The 17,151-nt window shown below is 45.1% G+C and overlaps 2 protein-coding genes across 3 annotated transcripts in view; one reads left to right on the top strand and one right to left on the bottom strand.

Moving 5' to 3' along the window:
• LOC139155784 (docking protein 4) overlaps positions 1 to 8,062 on the top strand; it is a 66,561-nt gene extending 58,499 nt beyond the window's left edge. For both annotated transcript variants that reach the window (XM_070731058.1, XM_070731057.1), the window contains exon 9: positions 7,233 to 8,062. In XM_070731058.1, coding sequence (XP_070587159.1) covers positions 7,233 to 7,360 — 128 coding nt within the window. In that variant the 3' untranslated portion in view covers positions 7,361 to 8,062. The remainder of the gene's footprint in view (positions 1 to 7,232) is intronic.
• A 5,511-nt stretch (positions 8,063 to 13,573) lies between these two features.
• The window catches only part of LOC139155782 (ubiquinone biosynthesis protein COQ9, mitochondrial-like), a 34,071-nt gene continuing 30,493 nt past the window's right edge, over positions 13,574 to 17,151 (bottom strand). Inside the window, exons 8-9 of the mRNA XM_070731050.1 lie at positions 15,283 to 15,336; positions 13,574 to 14,159 (exon numbers count right to left, since the gene is read on the bottom strand). Of these exons, the coding sequence (XP_070587151.1) occupies positions 14,124 to 14,159; positions 15,283 to 15,336 (90 nt within the window). The 3' untranslated portion in view covers positions 13,574 to 14,123. The remainder of the gene's footprint in view (positions 14,160 to 15,282; positions 15,337 to 17,151) is intronic.

Here is a 17,151-nt window from a genome sequence, read left to right as displayed (position 1 = left end):
AATGGCCCACGAATTCTTTTTCTACTGTCGGTTTTCTATGTTTTTCTATTTCTAAACTCTGAAGCTTCCTTGAGTTTGAGCTTCTTGGGGACTTTGTGGATGTTTAGATGTTCTTCTTAACTACAGTGCAAGAGCGATTTCCCTTTAGACTCTTCCGGGACATCTCTCAAGTCACCCACTTCTGAGATGAACTGGTGGTATCCCATCGTCCTCTTGAGTAGGAATAATCCCACCTAGCTTTCCAATCCAAGCAAAGCTAATCAGGTGCTTTCACCTGCTAAGACCTAATATAAATGCATACCGTATTTTTCAGAGTATAAGACACACCGGAGCATAAAACGCACCTTAGTTTTGGGGAGGAAAACAAGGAAAAAAGGTCTCTGCCTCCTAACAATTTGCCAAACAGCAAATAGATGATATACACTGTTTGCTGTGTATTTCTGTGCATGTGTGCCTGACCCATAGAAATAGCAAAGAACAGGAGAAATGTACATTATGGCAGTATAGTCATCCCAGAAAATTTTCTTAAATGTAGTCACACTAACTACTCCCAATTATTTAAATAGATCTACTCCAAACATGACTAAGTCAGGGTTTAACTCAGCTGCCTTATCTTAATACTAAATAGGACACTGCTTCATTTCAGATTATTTATTTATTTATTAGATTTGTATGCCGCCCCTCTCCAAGGACTCAGAGCGGATTGTACTTGTACAGATCTTTAAAACTGATGTGGCTTTCTGGAAGTATTCTCTGCTATTTAAAAGAAGATACAATGGAACTGGGCCTCCTCAGATCAAGCATTTCTTTTAAAAACTTCAGATCAAGCATTTCTTTTAAAAACTTCAGATCAAGCATTTATTTAGCTGCCCCGAGTCTGCAGAGAGGGGCGGCATACAAATCTAATAAATTATTATTAAATTATTATTATTATTATTATTATTATTATTATTATTATTATTATTATTATTAAAAAGCTTCTTCATTTTGTTAAGTTAATAATCAGCCTTCTATCCTTCGGAGGTGGGTCAAATGAGGACCCGGATTGTGGGGGCAATATGCTGGCTGTGTTAAAAAGTGCTATTGCTAACATATTGTAAGCCGCCCTGAGTCTAAGGAGAAGGGCAGCATAAAAAATTGAACAAATAAATAAATAAATAGTCTTTAAAAAATAAGTCTACTTATTTGAACATTCTATAGGCATTTATAGTTATTGACTTATCTCCTTGCATTAAAAAAACCAAGCCAGTTTCAGCACAGTCTGATCCCTTCAGCAATTTGCCCCCATGCAGCTTTAGTTTCACTCTCATTTTAGCACACAAGCTTGCCGGCAACTTCAATCAATCAGTGTCAGGAGGCAGATAATCAGTGGCCTGTGCTAAGCAGGCTCTGCTGCTGTTTGCTGCGAGGAGGTAAATTGCTGGCAGGCAGAGACCAAAGGGAGGGGGGCTGGGTGGGGCTACATTTGGTGTATAAGATGCACCCAAGTTTTCACCCTCTTTGGGGGTAAAGAGGTCCGTCTTATACTCTGAAGAATACGGTAATTTATTTCTGCTCAAAAGAATTCTGAAAGGTAGGAGATTTCATGGTGAAGAAGAATTTAGTGAAGAAGAAGCACCAAGGATTTCATGGTGCTTCATTAACCCTACTGCCCTTGTTAAACTTTCCCTTTTAACCTTTAAACCTGGATATAGTCAAACCTGTCCATTCATCTTTGAACCTGCAGGGATTGAAAGGTGGCCTTCCAAAGACTTAAAAACAATTGTAATGCAAGGCTGCAATTTCTGCATCTGACAAGGAAACCAGTAACCAAGATGTTCACTAGCATTGTTTAAACAGTGGTCTGATGCAAACCAAAGACTTAGGTGCTCTATCCAGAATAGCTCCATCCAGGATTCAGCTCTAATTCTGAAAGAAAAGTGGACAATCCATTTTCTGTTAAGAACTGGGATAACCTCTTGGAGATGGCGCGGCAGGGGTAAGGCTGAAGCGACAGGCCGCATGGCAGGAAAAGATGACTCTTATCAAAACCTGAATCGCTTTTTTTGCAAGGGGCATTTGAGATTCTCTTGAAGTAGAGAGGTAGCCGTGTGTTTGTTAATTCTGAAAAAAAAATGAACTGAAGAGGAAAAATGCAGTTGAGTTTCCAGTCTTGTTGATGTGGTCCTTCTTTGTATTATTTTCCTGACTGCTCTACATGGTTGGCATCTTCTTGCTGGATGTTTTCTTCTTTCTATTTTTCTATTTGGCATTCTAAGAGGGCCCAATCATGTTTCGTTTCAGAGCTCAAATAAAGTCAATCAAATGCTGGAACTGCTAACCTGGCAGTTTAGAAGAACTGCTTTTAACTGCTGTCCATGATGTCATGAACAGACAAAGCATTTTTAGGTTATTACTTGGAATCTATCTTTTCTCTAATCCGTTCCATTCCATTCCATGCTACTCCACTAGACTCTCTTCTTTTGCATCATTGGGCCTTTGTGTTCCTGGAGGCTTAGTGACATTTGAGTTCTCTGCTCAACCCCAATTATTTGAAATTATTCAGTTATTGGAAGATATTCCCTTGTTGAGGAAGAATTGGTGGTCCCTAGAGTTCTTGATTCCCCTGCAGAGGTTAATTTATCCCTAGGACTTAATTTCCTCTCTTCCAATATTGGCAGAGGGGAATAAACCTGTTTGCAAGAGACCCACCTGCGACATCCTTGCCCTGTCTTCAAGACCAGAAGTGATGGCTGAAATCTGCTCAATGATTTATCTATTCCAGCTTTCACTTTCAAAAAACAGATAGGCAGATGAATTCTGGGAAGAAGTGACTAGATGTCCCACTTTCTGCAGGACAGTCACAATTTGTCCTTGGGACATTCTTAAAAAGTCCCGATTTTTTTGAAACAAGCCACTGGGAAGCCGCGAAGAAGGAAGCTCAGCTTCCGGTCTCACAACTTTTTGCTCTTTGCCGTCTCAGGCTCCTGCAGCCGTCGATTAACACATCCATCGCCCCTTCCCGCCTTTCTCTCCCCCCCCCCCGGTCTTTTATTTATTTCTTTTTATTTTCTCGCTCCCCCCCTCCTCCTCTTCCACTCAGGCTCACTCTTCTCTCCTAGCTCGACATCTTCCCGTAGCCACCGCCATGGGGCTGAGCAACCCAGGCAGGAGGGTTTGCTGGCCGCGACAACAAAGGCAGGGGAAGGAAAGGGAAATAGTCCGTCTGTTGTGCTTGGAGGCGGGCGGGCGGAGCGGCATTTGTGCCGGGTGGAAAAACCTATCTGCTCCTTCCCAGCAGCAGCTGGCCTGGCAAAGACAAGTGGCTCTGGCCCGGCCCGGCGTTTGCCCAGGCGCCACCAATTGAGTGACTGAGCACGCTCTGCTTCTGCAGGAGCCTGCCACTGACGGGGAGACAGAAAGTGAGAGGGGGAAGAAAGGAAGAGAAAAAGAGAGAGAGAGAGCGCAAAAGACAGAGAGAGAGAGAGAGAGAGAAAAGTGTGAGAGAGAGAGCAAGAGAGAGAGAAAGAAAGAGAGAGAGAGCAAGAAATGAGAGAAAGCAAGAGAGAGAGAGCAAGAGTGAGAGAAAGAGAGAGAAAAAGAGAGATAGCAAGAGAGAAAGAGAGAAAGAGAGAGAAAGAGAGAAAGAGAAAGAGAGAAAGAGAGCAAGAGAGAAAAAAGAGAGAGAGAGACAGGAAGGAAGGAAGAGAGAAAAAGGAGAGAAAGTAAGAGAAAGAGAGAAAGAAAAAAAATTGGCTATATTTTTAGCCCACCCCCCAGCACTCCCCCACTCAGCACCCCCCTCTCCCCTGCTCAAGGGTGTCCCTCTTTCCCAATCTTAAAATCTGGTCAATTTGGATAGAAACGTTTCCCAAACCTGATTGTAAGCAGGAGGTCATTCTGGATTAGGATCAAATGTGTCTGCAGGATATGTTCTTGTTGTTGTTCTTGTTGTTAATAATAATAATAATAATAATAATAATAATAATAATAATAATAATAACAACAACAACAAAAACAACAACAACAACAACAATAACAACAATGGTGGACACATTGGTGCAATCAAAATTCCAATCTTTTTAATGTGTGCCATGCATGCAACTCCCACACCCAAAAGGCTTTGACTTTACTAGCGTCTTATAGGCTCATGTTGATTACATCATTACGGCCGCCATTTGTAATGTTGGACACCCCTGAATTGGAGGCTCCCTTTAGTTCTCGTTGGTATTAGCCATCAATCGATAACTTTGGGTGCAATCTTTTTGTCTTCTTTCAGAGAGAAGTATAGGTAGTCTTCAACCTATGGCCCCAATTGGGATCCGAATTTATGTTGCTAAACAAGGCAGCTGCTAAGTGAATTGTGCCCAAATTTCATAACTTTTTTTGCCACAGTTGACATGGCCCAATCCTGGGCAAATGCCTTTTACAGGTAGTCCCTGGCTTATGAGCACAATTGAGCCCAACATTTCTGCTGTTAAGTGAAACATTGGTTAAGTGAATTTTGCCCCACTTTTTGACCTCTCTGGTCTCAGTTGTTAAGTGAATTGCTGCAGTGGATAAATTAGTTGTTAAGTGAATCTGGCTTCCCCCATTGACTTTGGATCCCACATGACTTTGGGACACAGCAACAGTCATAAATATGAACCATCTGACAGGCATCTGAAATTTGATCACATGAGCACGGGACTGTTACAAAGTTCGTAAGTGTGAAAAACAGTCATAAGTCACATTTGTCCCACCGTTGTAACTTTGAAAGGTCACTAAATGAACTGTTGTAAGGAAAAAATATAATCTTTATTGAAGATAAAAGGCTTGTTCAGATATCAATACAAATGTATTGTACTTATTGTCTTGGGGGATTTTAACCTGCCGTCACTCGGCGAAACCTCTGGGTTAGAGCAGGAGTTCATGGCCACCACGACAGCCATGGACCTGACTCAAGTAGTACAGGGTCCAACTCACGAGGGGGGGCACGCACCCAACATGGTATTCCTCTCTGGGCAATTGAGTAATGGTCTGAGACTGAGGGGCTTAGAAGTGTTGCCTTTTTCATGGTCAGACCATTTTCTATTACGGCTTGACTTCCTGGCTCCAATCCTTCCCCACAGGGAGGCGGAACCGATTAGACAGTTCCGCCCCAGACGCCTGATGGACCCAGAGGGCTTTCAAAGGGCGCTTGGGGTTATTCCAGATGCACTCATCCACAGTTCGGCGGAGTCTCTTGCTGAGGCCTGGAACAAGGCTTGACCGGATTGCGCCGTTGTGACCTCTCCGCAGCACTAGACCCCGTAGAGCTCCATGGTTCAACGAGGAGCTCCGGGAGTTGAAACGCCAGAAGAGACGTCTAGAGAAGTGATGGAGGAAGAGTAAGTCCGAATCCGATTGAACACTTGTAAGAGCTCATATTAAGACTTACAAAGTGGCGCTCAAGGCGGCAAGATGCACGTATCATGCCGCCTTGATTGCATCAGAGGAATCCCGCCCAGCCGCTCTATTTAGGGTGACCCGCTCCCTTCTTAACCAGGGGGGAGTTGGGGAGCCCTTGCAGAGTAGTGCCGAGGATTTTAACACGTTTTTTGCTGATAAAATCGCTCGGATCCGGGTGGACCTCAACTCCAATTGGATAACAGAGTCGACTGACAATGAGTCAGTCGAGGTGATTGGGGCTCATACTTGTCCATCTGTCTGAGAAGAGTTTGATCTGGTGACACCTGATGAAGTGGACAAGGCCATTGGAGCTGTGAGTTCTGCCACCTGCTTACTGGATCCGTGTCCCTCCTGGCTGGTCTCGGCCATCAGGGAGGTGACATGGAGCTGGGTCCAGGAGATTGTCAATGCTTCTTTGAGGAGGGAGTCCTTTCCAGATCCATACAATTTCATTTCCATTTCATTTTATTGGATTTGTATGCCGCCCCTCTCCGTAGACTCGGGGCGGCTAACAACAGTGATAAAAACAACAAGCGACAATCCAATACTAAAGAAGCTAAAAACCCTTATTTTAAAACCAATCATACATACAAACGTACCATACATAAATTGTGGAAGCCTAGGGGGAAAGAATATCTTAATTCCCCCATGACTGACGACAGAGGTGGGTTTTAAGAAGCTTGCGAAAGGCAAGAAGGGTGGAGGCTATTCTAATCTCTGGGGGGAGTTGGTTCCAGAGGGCCGGGGCTGCCACAGAGAAGGCTCTTCCCCTGGGTCCCGCCAAATGACATTGTTTAGTTGACGGGACCCGGAGAAGGCCAACTCTGTGGGACCTAATTGGTCGCTGGGATTCGTGCTGCGGAAGGCAGTCCTGGAGATAACCTGGCCCGGTGCCATGAAGGGCTTTATAGGTCATAACCAACACTTTGAATTGTGACCGGAAACTGATCGGCAACCAATGCAGACTGCGGAGTGTTGGTGTGACATGGGCATATTTAGGGAAGCCCATGATTGCTCTCGCAGCTGCATTCTGCACGAGTCTACGGAGAGGGGCAGCATACAAATCTAATAAATAATAATAATATGAATTTTGAGTGTACAATTAAAACTCGCAATACACACACACACATATATATATATAAAGAAAAAAGGCTAAGGAAAGAGAGAAGAAAGAAAAGGGGGGGAAAAGAGAGTTATCTGTAATTTTAATCCTATTTATTCTATACTCTTTTTAACACATGCTATATTTCTATAACTTACTTTATACCCAGGGGTGGAATTCAGCCGGTTCGGATTATTTTGGGTGAACCAAATGTTCATTTTAATCTGGTTTGCCCAGCCAGTTCTTACAAGGACAGGCTGACCCCGCCCCTCCCCTCCCATGAGTCTCCACATGGCTTGTTTTGGATGCCAGGGAATTGCAGGACCCCGGCAATTTTCCACCATTGCTCTGGGAGGGCAAAAAAAATGCCCTACAGGTAATTGGGAAATGAGTCCATTCCCAGCCTCCGGAGGATCTCCGGAGCCCAGGGGAGGCTGTTTTCACCCTCCCGGAGGCTCAAGCAAAGCCTCCGGAGCCAAGGGAGAGCAAAATCAGCCCCCCACTGTGATGCAGGAAGCCATGTAGGCCACGCCTCTATGGACACACCCACTTAGCAACTGGGCAGTGAACAAGTTGCTAAATGTTTTCAGTTCCACCCCTGTTTATGCCTACTTTATTCACTCAGCATTGAATGTTCCATGTCCATAATTTGTAGGTGCCTCTGTTATACAAAAGAAACTTGTGTCTTGAACCAGACAAAAATCTCTTTTTCTGCCCACAGGTGACACCTACTCGGGTCCCCAGGCTAGCTCAGAGACTGACCTCTTGAACCGCCTAATCTTACTGAAGCCAAACTCTTCCAAGAGTGGGAAAAGTGACGGCAAAGACCCCACCTCGGCTACCCAATGAAGCCACACAATCCCAAGCATAACAAACTGTTGGGGTGCCAACTCAGGCCAAGGGACCGAAGATTTCCTTTTTCTTTTAACCTGCTCCTGCCCTTCCATGAAAGGCCCCAGGACAACGTTGTGCTGCAGGGAACAAAGCAAGCTTTGCCCCGGCTGGCTCAAAACATGAACGTTCCAGATCCAGGAGCTGCGGACGGTCCAGCCAACGAGTCCAGCTTGGCCCAGGATGTCAACAAGGCATCCAGGATCTTCCAAAAAAGGATGAGCTCTATATTATTACAACTATTTTAAATATATTGTATTGTTTATGCATATCCTATATATCCAGAGAAAGGGGGGGTCTCACTTGAATGCACATCTCTTGGCCATCAAGGCCGGAATTTCAGACGGTCGGAGGGAGGGTTCGACCCCTTGGGGGGATTGTCTTCCTTTCTCACTTGGGGGAACAGCATCTTGGGCCAGGGTGAAGTCTTCCCGTGTCACTTGGGAGCCAAAGGATGGACCCTGAGGGGTTGTGGGGCTGGAAGAGGGGCTGCCAGCCCAGGCTTTTTGCCAATCCAAGCTGCAGATCTCAACCAGGTCTTTGGGAGGCCCAGAATCAACCTGCCTTTGAACCCTGCAGGGGAGAGGAGAGTGACCACAGATACCCTTGGGACCTTTGCAACGCCTCCTCAGACACGCAGCTTGCTCAGCAACGCTTCCTCACAGACCCTTCGGGCCTCCCTGGAGAAGGCAGCTTCCTCTCCCCTCAGCAACGGTAGCACAAGTTTCCTTCTGGCTGTGCTCTCTCCACGGGGCTGCCTGCTCAGGATTAGGGGGAGAGGGGGGGTTGAGGCCTTGGTTCTGTTTGCTGAGCCCAAAATTTGCTCAACCTGGGGCCATTTGCGGCCGATTGTGAGCTTCAAGGGGTGGGTAGGATGACCATCCCTTTCGAACACGGGTGCTCTATTGGAGGTCTATTCACACAAGACGCAGACCCCGACTGTTCCCAAAGGAAGGAGATATTGACTGGGTTTCACTGCAAGCTTCCTTCGATTTGGGACTAGCATGTGGTGCGAATCCAGCCACCGTGGTTAGCCGAGCGGGGTTTATAGATTATCAAGTACACTCAGCCCCATGTGGCTTATTCAAACAACTGTGGTTCATACCAACCATTGCCTCAGCACAATGCGGAAGCAGGTGATTGCAAAAGGGGATGCAGATTGGGGTGGCCAGGAGTGGGTTGAAGAGGAGGGCGCACTGGTAGCGAATGTTGTACTGCGCACACAGCTTCTATTCTTTTGCATGTGTGCACCTGCGTCCCAGTGTATTTTTGCTTCATGCGCATCCACAAAAGCAAAATCTTCCGAGGGGACGCACGCGTGGGAAATTCTGGTGATTTTTTTTGCTTCTGTGCATGCGTTGAAGCAAAAAAAAGATTAACCAAAATTGCATGCGTCCCCTGGTGAAATTATGCTTCCTGCGCATGCACAGAATCAAAAACACGCTGGGACATGTATGCATGCAAGAGAACAAAAGCTGAGTGTGCAGCGCATTGATAGCAGCGGTGATAGCAATCTTCCCCTCGGGGGTGGCCTCCTCAAGAAGGAGATGGTTGGAAGATTTCTTGCTACATTCCAGTCAGAAAATTTTGCCTCTCCTCAAGTCTATCTCCTACCTCTACTCCCCAACAAACCACCCCGAAGGCCTGGCCAAGCTCAGCAGAGACTAGTGCTGACTGTTCTCTCCTTCCTCTGCCTTCGAGGCCAAACAAGTTTTGGGCCCCACCGAGCAGTCCCAACCTCCTTTTGATTGGTAGGAGACAATCAATTGCTTGCTTCCAGAAGGCCCCTCCCCCCCTACTCCAAATCCTGGCTTCTTCTTCTCTTGGACAGTCGAAAGAAATTGACCACTTTAGCCTGGCACTTTGACCACGGCTTGGCCTTCAGGCAGAAGCACAGTGGAGAAAATGTCCTTCGGGGCTTTGTGGAAGGACTCTGCTGAAGGAACGCTCTATTTTCCTTCTTGAAAAAAGGCTCTCCTGAGAACACAGCCCCATCTTCTCCCTCCTTCCCACCCACTCCTTCCTTTCCCGGTACAAGTGAGTCAAAGGCAGCGGTCCCCAAACTTGGCAACTTTAAGACTTGTAGACTTCGACTCCCAGAATTCTCCAGCCAGTAGACAAGTCTTAAAAGTTGCCAAGTTTGAAGACCTCTGGTCCAGGCAGTCTTCTCCAAACTGGTGCCCTCCGGATGTACCGCTCCAAATCCCATAATCGCTCGCTCGTACTGCCAAGGGATGATGGGACCTGACGCCCCGGCAGATTTGGAGATCACCAGCTTGGGAAGATGCTGTCTTGGTGAAATGCTTCCACGGAGCACCTGGATTTCCTATGCTGAACTTTTTTTAACAGAAGCAATTGGTTTTTCAAGTTTTACTATTTATTGAATAACTTTTAGAAGGGCTATCTTTTTATAGTTGTACAATTGGTAGTGTTGTTATGGTTTCTTTTGGGTGTGTTCTTTATTTGTTCCTTTCTTTTTCCTCTCTCGACAATGCTGGAGGTATTTGCCCTCTCTTGTGCTATGTGTAAATAATCACGTTTTGGATCCTGTGTGTAAGTGAGAGATGGGAGATGTTTTCAAGTCAGGAGAGAGAAAAATAGGTAGAAATGAACAGAGGGGACCAGACGATGTTTTAGCTCAGCTCCGAATCCAGTTGAAGTCTGTTTTGACGCCAATGTATTGGGATGGAAGGGGAGGGTAAAGAGACCACGGGCTGCGGGATTCAAGAGCTGTAGCGAAAGCACCCAAAATGTTTTGTAACTGATGATTCCCCCCCCCCATAATTCCTTTGCTCTTCTTCCCAAGGCCATCGGCAAAAACAAAAACACAATTACTGAGCCTAAGATTAAATTAGCCACAACCTCAACACTGCTCCCGAGTTGGCTCTTGCAATTTCTTCTGCAAAGCAGGACAGGGAGATCTCAAAGCACAGCAGAATTGGGGCCTGGAGGGAGGCAGGGATTGTCTTTGCAATGCTTCTGGCTTCAAATGGTTTCTACTCCAGCGGGAAAATGGATCAGGCTGAAGCTGTTTCCCAATCCCAGCAAATATGGAGGGGTGGGGCTTTCAAATCCCAGAATTCCCCAGCCAGCAGGGGTTTGACCGGCGTTTGAATCGACACATCTGAAACCTGCTGAGATTAAGAAATGCTGTACAGGACTAGCAAGGGGGGGGGGACAAATGGCCATCCAGATGTTGCCACGGTACACGCCATAGCCAGTAGTGGGTTGCTACCGATGCAGTAGCAGACTGCGCACTGGTAGCAGCTGCCAGATTGCGCAGTTTGTGCGTGACCGCTCTGGTGGCAGTCCGATGGGAGCTGCCCTCCTTTTTTCATATTTTTTTGCTTCATGCACCTGTGCAGAAGCAAAATTTCATGAGGGGACGTGCATGCGCCCAAGATTTTGGTGGGTTTTTTTTGCTTCTGCGCATGCACAGAAGCAAAACACTGAAATCTCTCGTGTCCCCTCACAAGATTTCAGTGTGTTTTTGCTTCCTGTGCATGTGCAGAAGCAAAGACATGTTGGGATGCATGTGCATAGTATGCGCACACACACTGCAATTGAAAATGTGCACAGTGCACCGATAGCGACTGTAGAAGCAATTCGCCCCTGATCATAGCATCCCTCCCATCAAGTCTCAAGAACAATGCATGGAGTTACTTAAAATTATCTTTCTTTATTTTTCCTCAACTACAGACAGAATCTTGCCAGAGTACAGCACTATTTGCAGAACTACAGATCTCCTCTGGGAAAAACTAGGGAGGAGCTGTTTTAACCCTCTTCCTCCTAAGCAAGCTATCTACCTTCACTGCCTCATTGCCCTCTAGAAAGTGGCCCCTCCCTCCTGGGAATCCAGACTACTTTCCACTACAGCGCTCCACTGTCCATCCCATCAATAGAGACTCTCTGTCTCTTGGCTTTCCTCCATGGAAGGGGGTGGCCACAGACCTATTTCCAGCAGCAAGAACCTCGGATGATGGGGAGGATCAGCATCTATTTTATACCCTGACAGTGATTAGGCAAAACACCTAACCCAGATTAGCAATTTTGTTAATACTGGAAGTAATTTCCACAGTCAGGTAGTGCTAAGTGTGCAATACAGTATCAAGTTAGACGCTGGGTTGATCCTGGTTTGGATCGGTTCTTAGAAGCGATATCACCAACGTGGGGAGGCACCGCCCACCACCCAGAATGCTTCTGTGGCAAAATTATTTAGAACCCATGTTGGCATTCAAGTTGGCATAAAGAGTGAAACAGGTAAATGCTCAGAGAAAAACTTGAACTAGACAAAGTTGCGCTGGGGTTATTTGAGGCACAGGTGGGCTTTGCCAAAACAATGTTTTAGTTGCTTTTGGTGTTTTTTTTTAAACGTGAACTGCTCAGTCAATAAACAGTAATTATGAGCTATGGTGGCACAGGGTTAAAATGCAGCATTGCAGACGACAGGTAATTTTGCTGATTGCCATAGGTTCAATCTCCACCAGCTCAAGGTGAACTCCACCTTGCATCCTTCCAAGTGTCAGCAAAATGAGGACCCAGATTGTCGGGGTCAATATGCTGACTGTGTAAACCTCTTAGATTGGGCTGCAAAGTCTTAAGTGAAATTGTTATCGCTAATCATGGCTGTTCCCATCTGGCCATTTCTTGATCTAAATAGAACCGATGAAAAGTGTCTCTGTCCATAATTAAACAATTAAGCTGCTGAAACTCTAGAGACTCTAGAACAATGGTCCTCAACCTGGGGGGCTGGGACCCTTTGGGGGTAAAGCGACCGTTTCAAAGGGGTCCATGGGGGAAAAGACAAATTTCCCATGATGTTAGGAACTAAAGCATCTATTTTGGCGCCTTGGAACATATTTTTACAATCCAATCAGGCGTTTACAGTGCGGGTGTCCCTCTGACCTTCCTGCCAATCAGCTTAAAGCTCTGTTGGGAGAATTGGCACTAGACTTATGGTTGGAACTGTATGAAGAACTGTATTAAGGGGTCGCGGCATTAGAAAGGTTGAGAACCACTGGTCTAGAAGGTGTGCAGGCAAGAGCAACAAAAAATGATTAGAGGGCTGGAGGCTAAAAATATGAAGAGCAGTTGCAGGAACTGGGCATGGCTAGTCTAGTGAATGATTATGGACAAAGCCATTTTTCATTGGTTCTAAAATTCTTCACCATCTACAGTGCAGTAAACGGAAGCTTATTTGAATTATAGACCAGAAATGCTTAGCAATTTTTAAACAATCTTGGGACTCTTTTATCCTGGATCAAATCCATTCAGTAAAAAGAGCAGAAATGCAGAGCTGGATTTTATGGAGTACTTATTGAGATATCCTATTTTGGTTCTTGGGTAAGCTCAATTACATTCGAAATCTAATGGGCAGAAGCCCAAAAAATAATTGTAAGGATTTTTCTAGAGATATGCTGGGTCAAAGATTTATCAATCTTCCCACATTCCCAGTGATTACCATGGAAGATTCTCTCATATGCAAAATTATTTAACGTTTTCAACTTGTGTCCCACCAAAATCTCTCTCAATATTTAAAGTCTTGGTCTGAACTATAACAGTTGTAATGAAAGGTTCTGTTGAAATCCAAGATCCAACATTCAAGAAGACGAAGACTTCATTATCAAGCCGTTTAATTAAAGATATGTGAACAAGCCTTACCGGAAATGGCCACTGGTGGAAATGTTTGAATTCAGGTGGTCCTCAAGTTATGACCACAATTGAGCTCAAAATTTATGTGGCTAAGTGAAACATTGGTTAAGTGAGGTTTGCCCCATTTTACGAACTTTCTTGCCACAGTTGTTAAGTGAATCACTGCAGTTGTTTAGTTACTAACACAGTGGTTTAGTGAATTTGGCTTCCCCATGGACTTTGCTTGTGAGAAGGTCACAAAAGGGGATCACGTGACCCTAGGACATGGCAACCGTCATTAATATGAGTCGGTGGCCAAGCATGAGAATTTTGATCATGTGACCATGGGAATGCTGGATTGGCCGTGTGAAAAACGGCCATAAGTCTCTTTTTTTAGTGATGATGTAACTTTGAATGGTCACTAAATGAGCTGTTGTAAGCCGAAGACTACTTTACTTCTCTGCAAGGCACACACAATATGTACTCCTGCATCTCTCCTGTGGTGTGGTTTTACAGGAACAGTAAACAGTAACACTGAAAAATGCTCACTATTTTTAATGAACATACAGACGTGTCCAAATGTACAGGAAAATATATATTCACAAGAGTTCTATAAATACACTGTCAACAAACAGCAGAGCAGAATCCTGGGTTTAAATTGACAAGAGATGCCACTGATGCTGGGAGACAATTTAGCTCAATTTCACCAATACAACAAAAGTCTGTTTGTGGCTAAGACACACTAAGACATCTAGGTGGACAAAAGGACAAGAGTGTACTAAAAGAATTTTGAATCCCAAATACTTCGATCACCCTTCTATCATTTTCCCCCAAAATTAAACCCATTTTTTTAAATTAAAAACCATTTAATTTTTAGGTTGCTACTGGTCAAATTGATTGTTGGGCTGGCCAGCGATTCCACATGCTCCAAGGTTTTTAACATCAGGCAGATGAAATGGTGTGTTCGTTTTAACGGTTGTAAAGAATAAGCGACAGTTTCACAGTCTTGTGACGAGGTTTATAGGACACCGTGTTTCTTCGCTAGTCTCAGAAGAGATGCTCAAATGCTCCTAACTAACGGCTAATTGCTTCATCGACGCTGGTTGAGGCCGCTGAGATTCTTGAACTGTCAGATGCGAAAACAATCAAAACATATAAAATAAATATATAAATAAAAAGGTGAGGGAGACAATGAGAAAGTTAGAAGCTGCAAGTAGGCCAAATAGGATAGCACTGTTAAGTTATTTCATGACAGGGATCATTCCAAGCAGTGATTTCTAAGCAGGGTTCCTAGAATGTTGATCCAGGCAACACTGCTTAAAAACCACCAATTTGTCAAACTAGCTCTGGCATTCCAGTTCATAGGGGATGTTGAAGGATCCCCCAAACTCTTGATGGTTGCTTTGGGAAATAGGAATGCAATATTTGATGTCAAATAGGTGTCAATTTTCATGTCTAAGGTGTGACTAGAAATCGCCGTCTCATGGTTAATGATCCACTTAACAATAATAACCCACTTAACTAATTGTCACTTAGACAATTTTCAGGCAGGACTTGAACTTAATGTCTCCTGGTAATTAGCCCTAAGTCATCCAAGCAGCTTTCATGCCTAAAGCAGGACTAGAACTCACCATCTCCTACTTAATGACCCAAAGTCACCTAGCTAGCATCCATGCCTAAAGCGGGATTAGAACTCACTGTCTCCTGGTGATTAGCCCTGAATCATCCAACCATGCTTTCATGCCTAAGGCGGGACTAGAACTCACTGTCTCCTGGTTTCTAGCCTGATGCCTTAAGCACTAGACCAAAATGCCATGCCAAAAAAAATAGCAAACTCCTGGACTTCTTGAGCAAACTGGCTAAGGGACTTAACAAAATTGCTGGGCTGGAATTGAAGCACCCTTTCTGAATTACGCTATTAAGGAACCGAATCCCATTAAAAGAAGTGAATGGGTCTTCCTTTAAATTAACTGGGAAATTAATTGAGAGGAAGGGGCTTTCTGCACTTTACTTGTATCTGTTTCTACAAAGATTATTCTGAGATGAAAAGCCTTCTGCTAAAACTACTCCTCCCTAGGAATTATTTTGGGAAAATCCCATTATTTAGGGCGGCTTACATACCCCCCCCCCCCAACTTCTTAAAAGAAACCACGATACTTTGCTTTGTTTTTGCACTCTGTAACAGCAGAAAGATTCTCAAGGGAAAGACAGCAAAGGCTGTGGGAGACCCTGTGTCTGGAATTACTCACAGTAACAGCAGCGCCCATCAGTCCCTGAAGGAGGGCCTCTCCAGTGGCCTTAACCTAGAAGAATAAAACCACAGAGATGGAAAACCTCCAGTACTCACTGGCTTTTATATTTGGGGGGGGGGGGGGGGAGCAATCGGGAAGCACATCCAAAATCCAGTCGCGGTGGTGCCATGCTGAAGTCTCTGCATTTCCCACCAATGTGGCCTTCGAATACCTGTAGACTTACGACTGTAACGGATCCTCCTATCCCTGCCTGGTCATAAAGCAAGCCATCACGTGACCCAACGGTAGGGCCTTTATTTGCAGCCATCATTTAGCGAATGCAGTGAGTGGTGCGTTGGTCTAGAGGTGGAGCTCTCGACTCACAATCCGGAGGTTGTGAGTTCAATTCTAGGTACCGCCAGATATTTCTCTTTCTGGGCACAATGAGAATAGATCTGCTAAAAAAAAACCTTCCACACTAGTATCCGGCCAGTAAACACTGAGCTGCATTCAGTTGGCCAGACACACACACACACACACACACACACACACACACACACCTGGAAGAGATTGTGGGGTTATTAAAAGATGAAGATGAAGTGAATGCAGGCATTGTTAGGCAAACACCATGGTGATTATGCAAACACATTATTTGCTATTTTTGGTGAAAACCAAAAGCAGATGCTTTGCAGTCATATGGCTACAAGCCACCACATGGCCATAAATGCAGGCCATGGGATCACAGGAAGGTTCTGTGACCATCAGAACTTCAGAACTAAGTCGTAAACACCTTTTGGGTCCACCACACCTTCAAACAGTCACTAAGCGGTTGGTTGTGAGTTGGGGACTACTTGTACATTATCTTAAAAGCAGAGTGGGAGGTGGGTAGGAGGAGGCTGCTCCAGAGAAGCAACCAGGCACCTTATATGGTTGCAGGTATTTGAGGAAGCTTCAAGTTCATGGTCTAGGCAGGACCCAAAGAAGGTACGTAAACATATTTATATATAATAACATATGTAAATATAATAGATTAATTCTGGGGCTACTCCAGAGGACTTGTCAGAAACGAATGGTGGACAATTGCCAAGCGAATTAACTTGATTCAATTCAGAGGCTCAATAAAGCTTTCTGCATAGTGTTTTTCAATGGAGTAAGAGACATATATCTTTCAATTCAAGGTGTTGGTAACCACTTTTAAAGCCCTTCATGGCATGGGTCCAGGTGGTCTAAAGCAGAGGTCCCCAACCTTTTTTGCACCAGGGACCGGCTTTAAGCTAGACCAGTTTTCCATGGCCCGGTGAGGGGGGGAGGCTTTGGTCATATAGGGGTGGGGTTCATTTCCTTCATTTCCTCTTTCTCTCATTCCCTCTTTCTATCCTTTCTATCTCTCACTCTTTCCTTCTCTCCCTCCCTTTCTGTCTCTTTCCTTTCTCTCATTCCCTCTTTCTATCCTTTCTATCTCTCACTCTTTCCTTCTCTCCCTCCCTTTCTCTCTCTTTCCTTTCTCTCATTCCCTCTTTCTCTCTATCCTTTCTATCTCTCACTCCTTCTTTCTCTCCCTCCCTCCCTTTCTCTCTCTTTCCTTTCTCTCATTCCCTCTTTCTATCCTTTCTATCTCTCACTCTTTCCTTCTCTCCCTCCCTTTCTCTCTCTTTCCTTTCTCTCATTCCCTCTTTCTCTCTATCCTTTCAATCTCTCACTCCTTCTTTCTCTCCCTCCCTTTCTCTCTCTTTCCTTTCTCTCATTCACTCTTTGTCTCCTGGGGCTGCCTGCGCCTGCCCTGCACCCCCCACCGTGGAGGGAAAGCATTTGGTATCGGCACCGCCAACCCCCCCCCTCCACGAGCAGCAAAAGCCTAAGCGGCAGGGTGCGCCCTTCGCATTTCGG

The sequence above is a fragment of the Erythrolamprus reginae genome, unplaced genomic scaffold (assembly GCF_031021105.1).
Source record: "Erythrolamprus reginae isolate rEryReg1 unplaced genomic scaffold, rEryReg1.hap1 H_57, whole genome shotgun sequence".
NCBI lineage: Eukaryota > Metazoa > Chordata > Lepidosauria > Squamata > Dipsadidae > Erythrolamprus > Erythrolamprus reginae.
The sequence above is the reverse complement of the archived record's forward strand: the minus strand, read 5'-3'. Positions and strand labels throughout refer to the sequence as shown.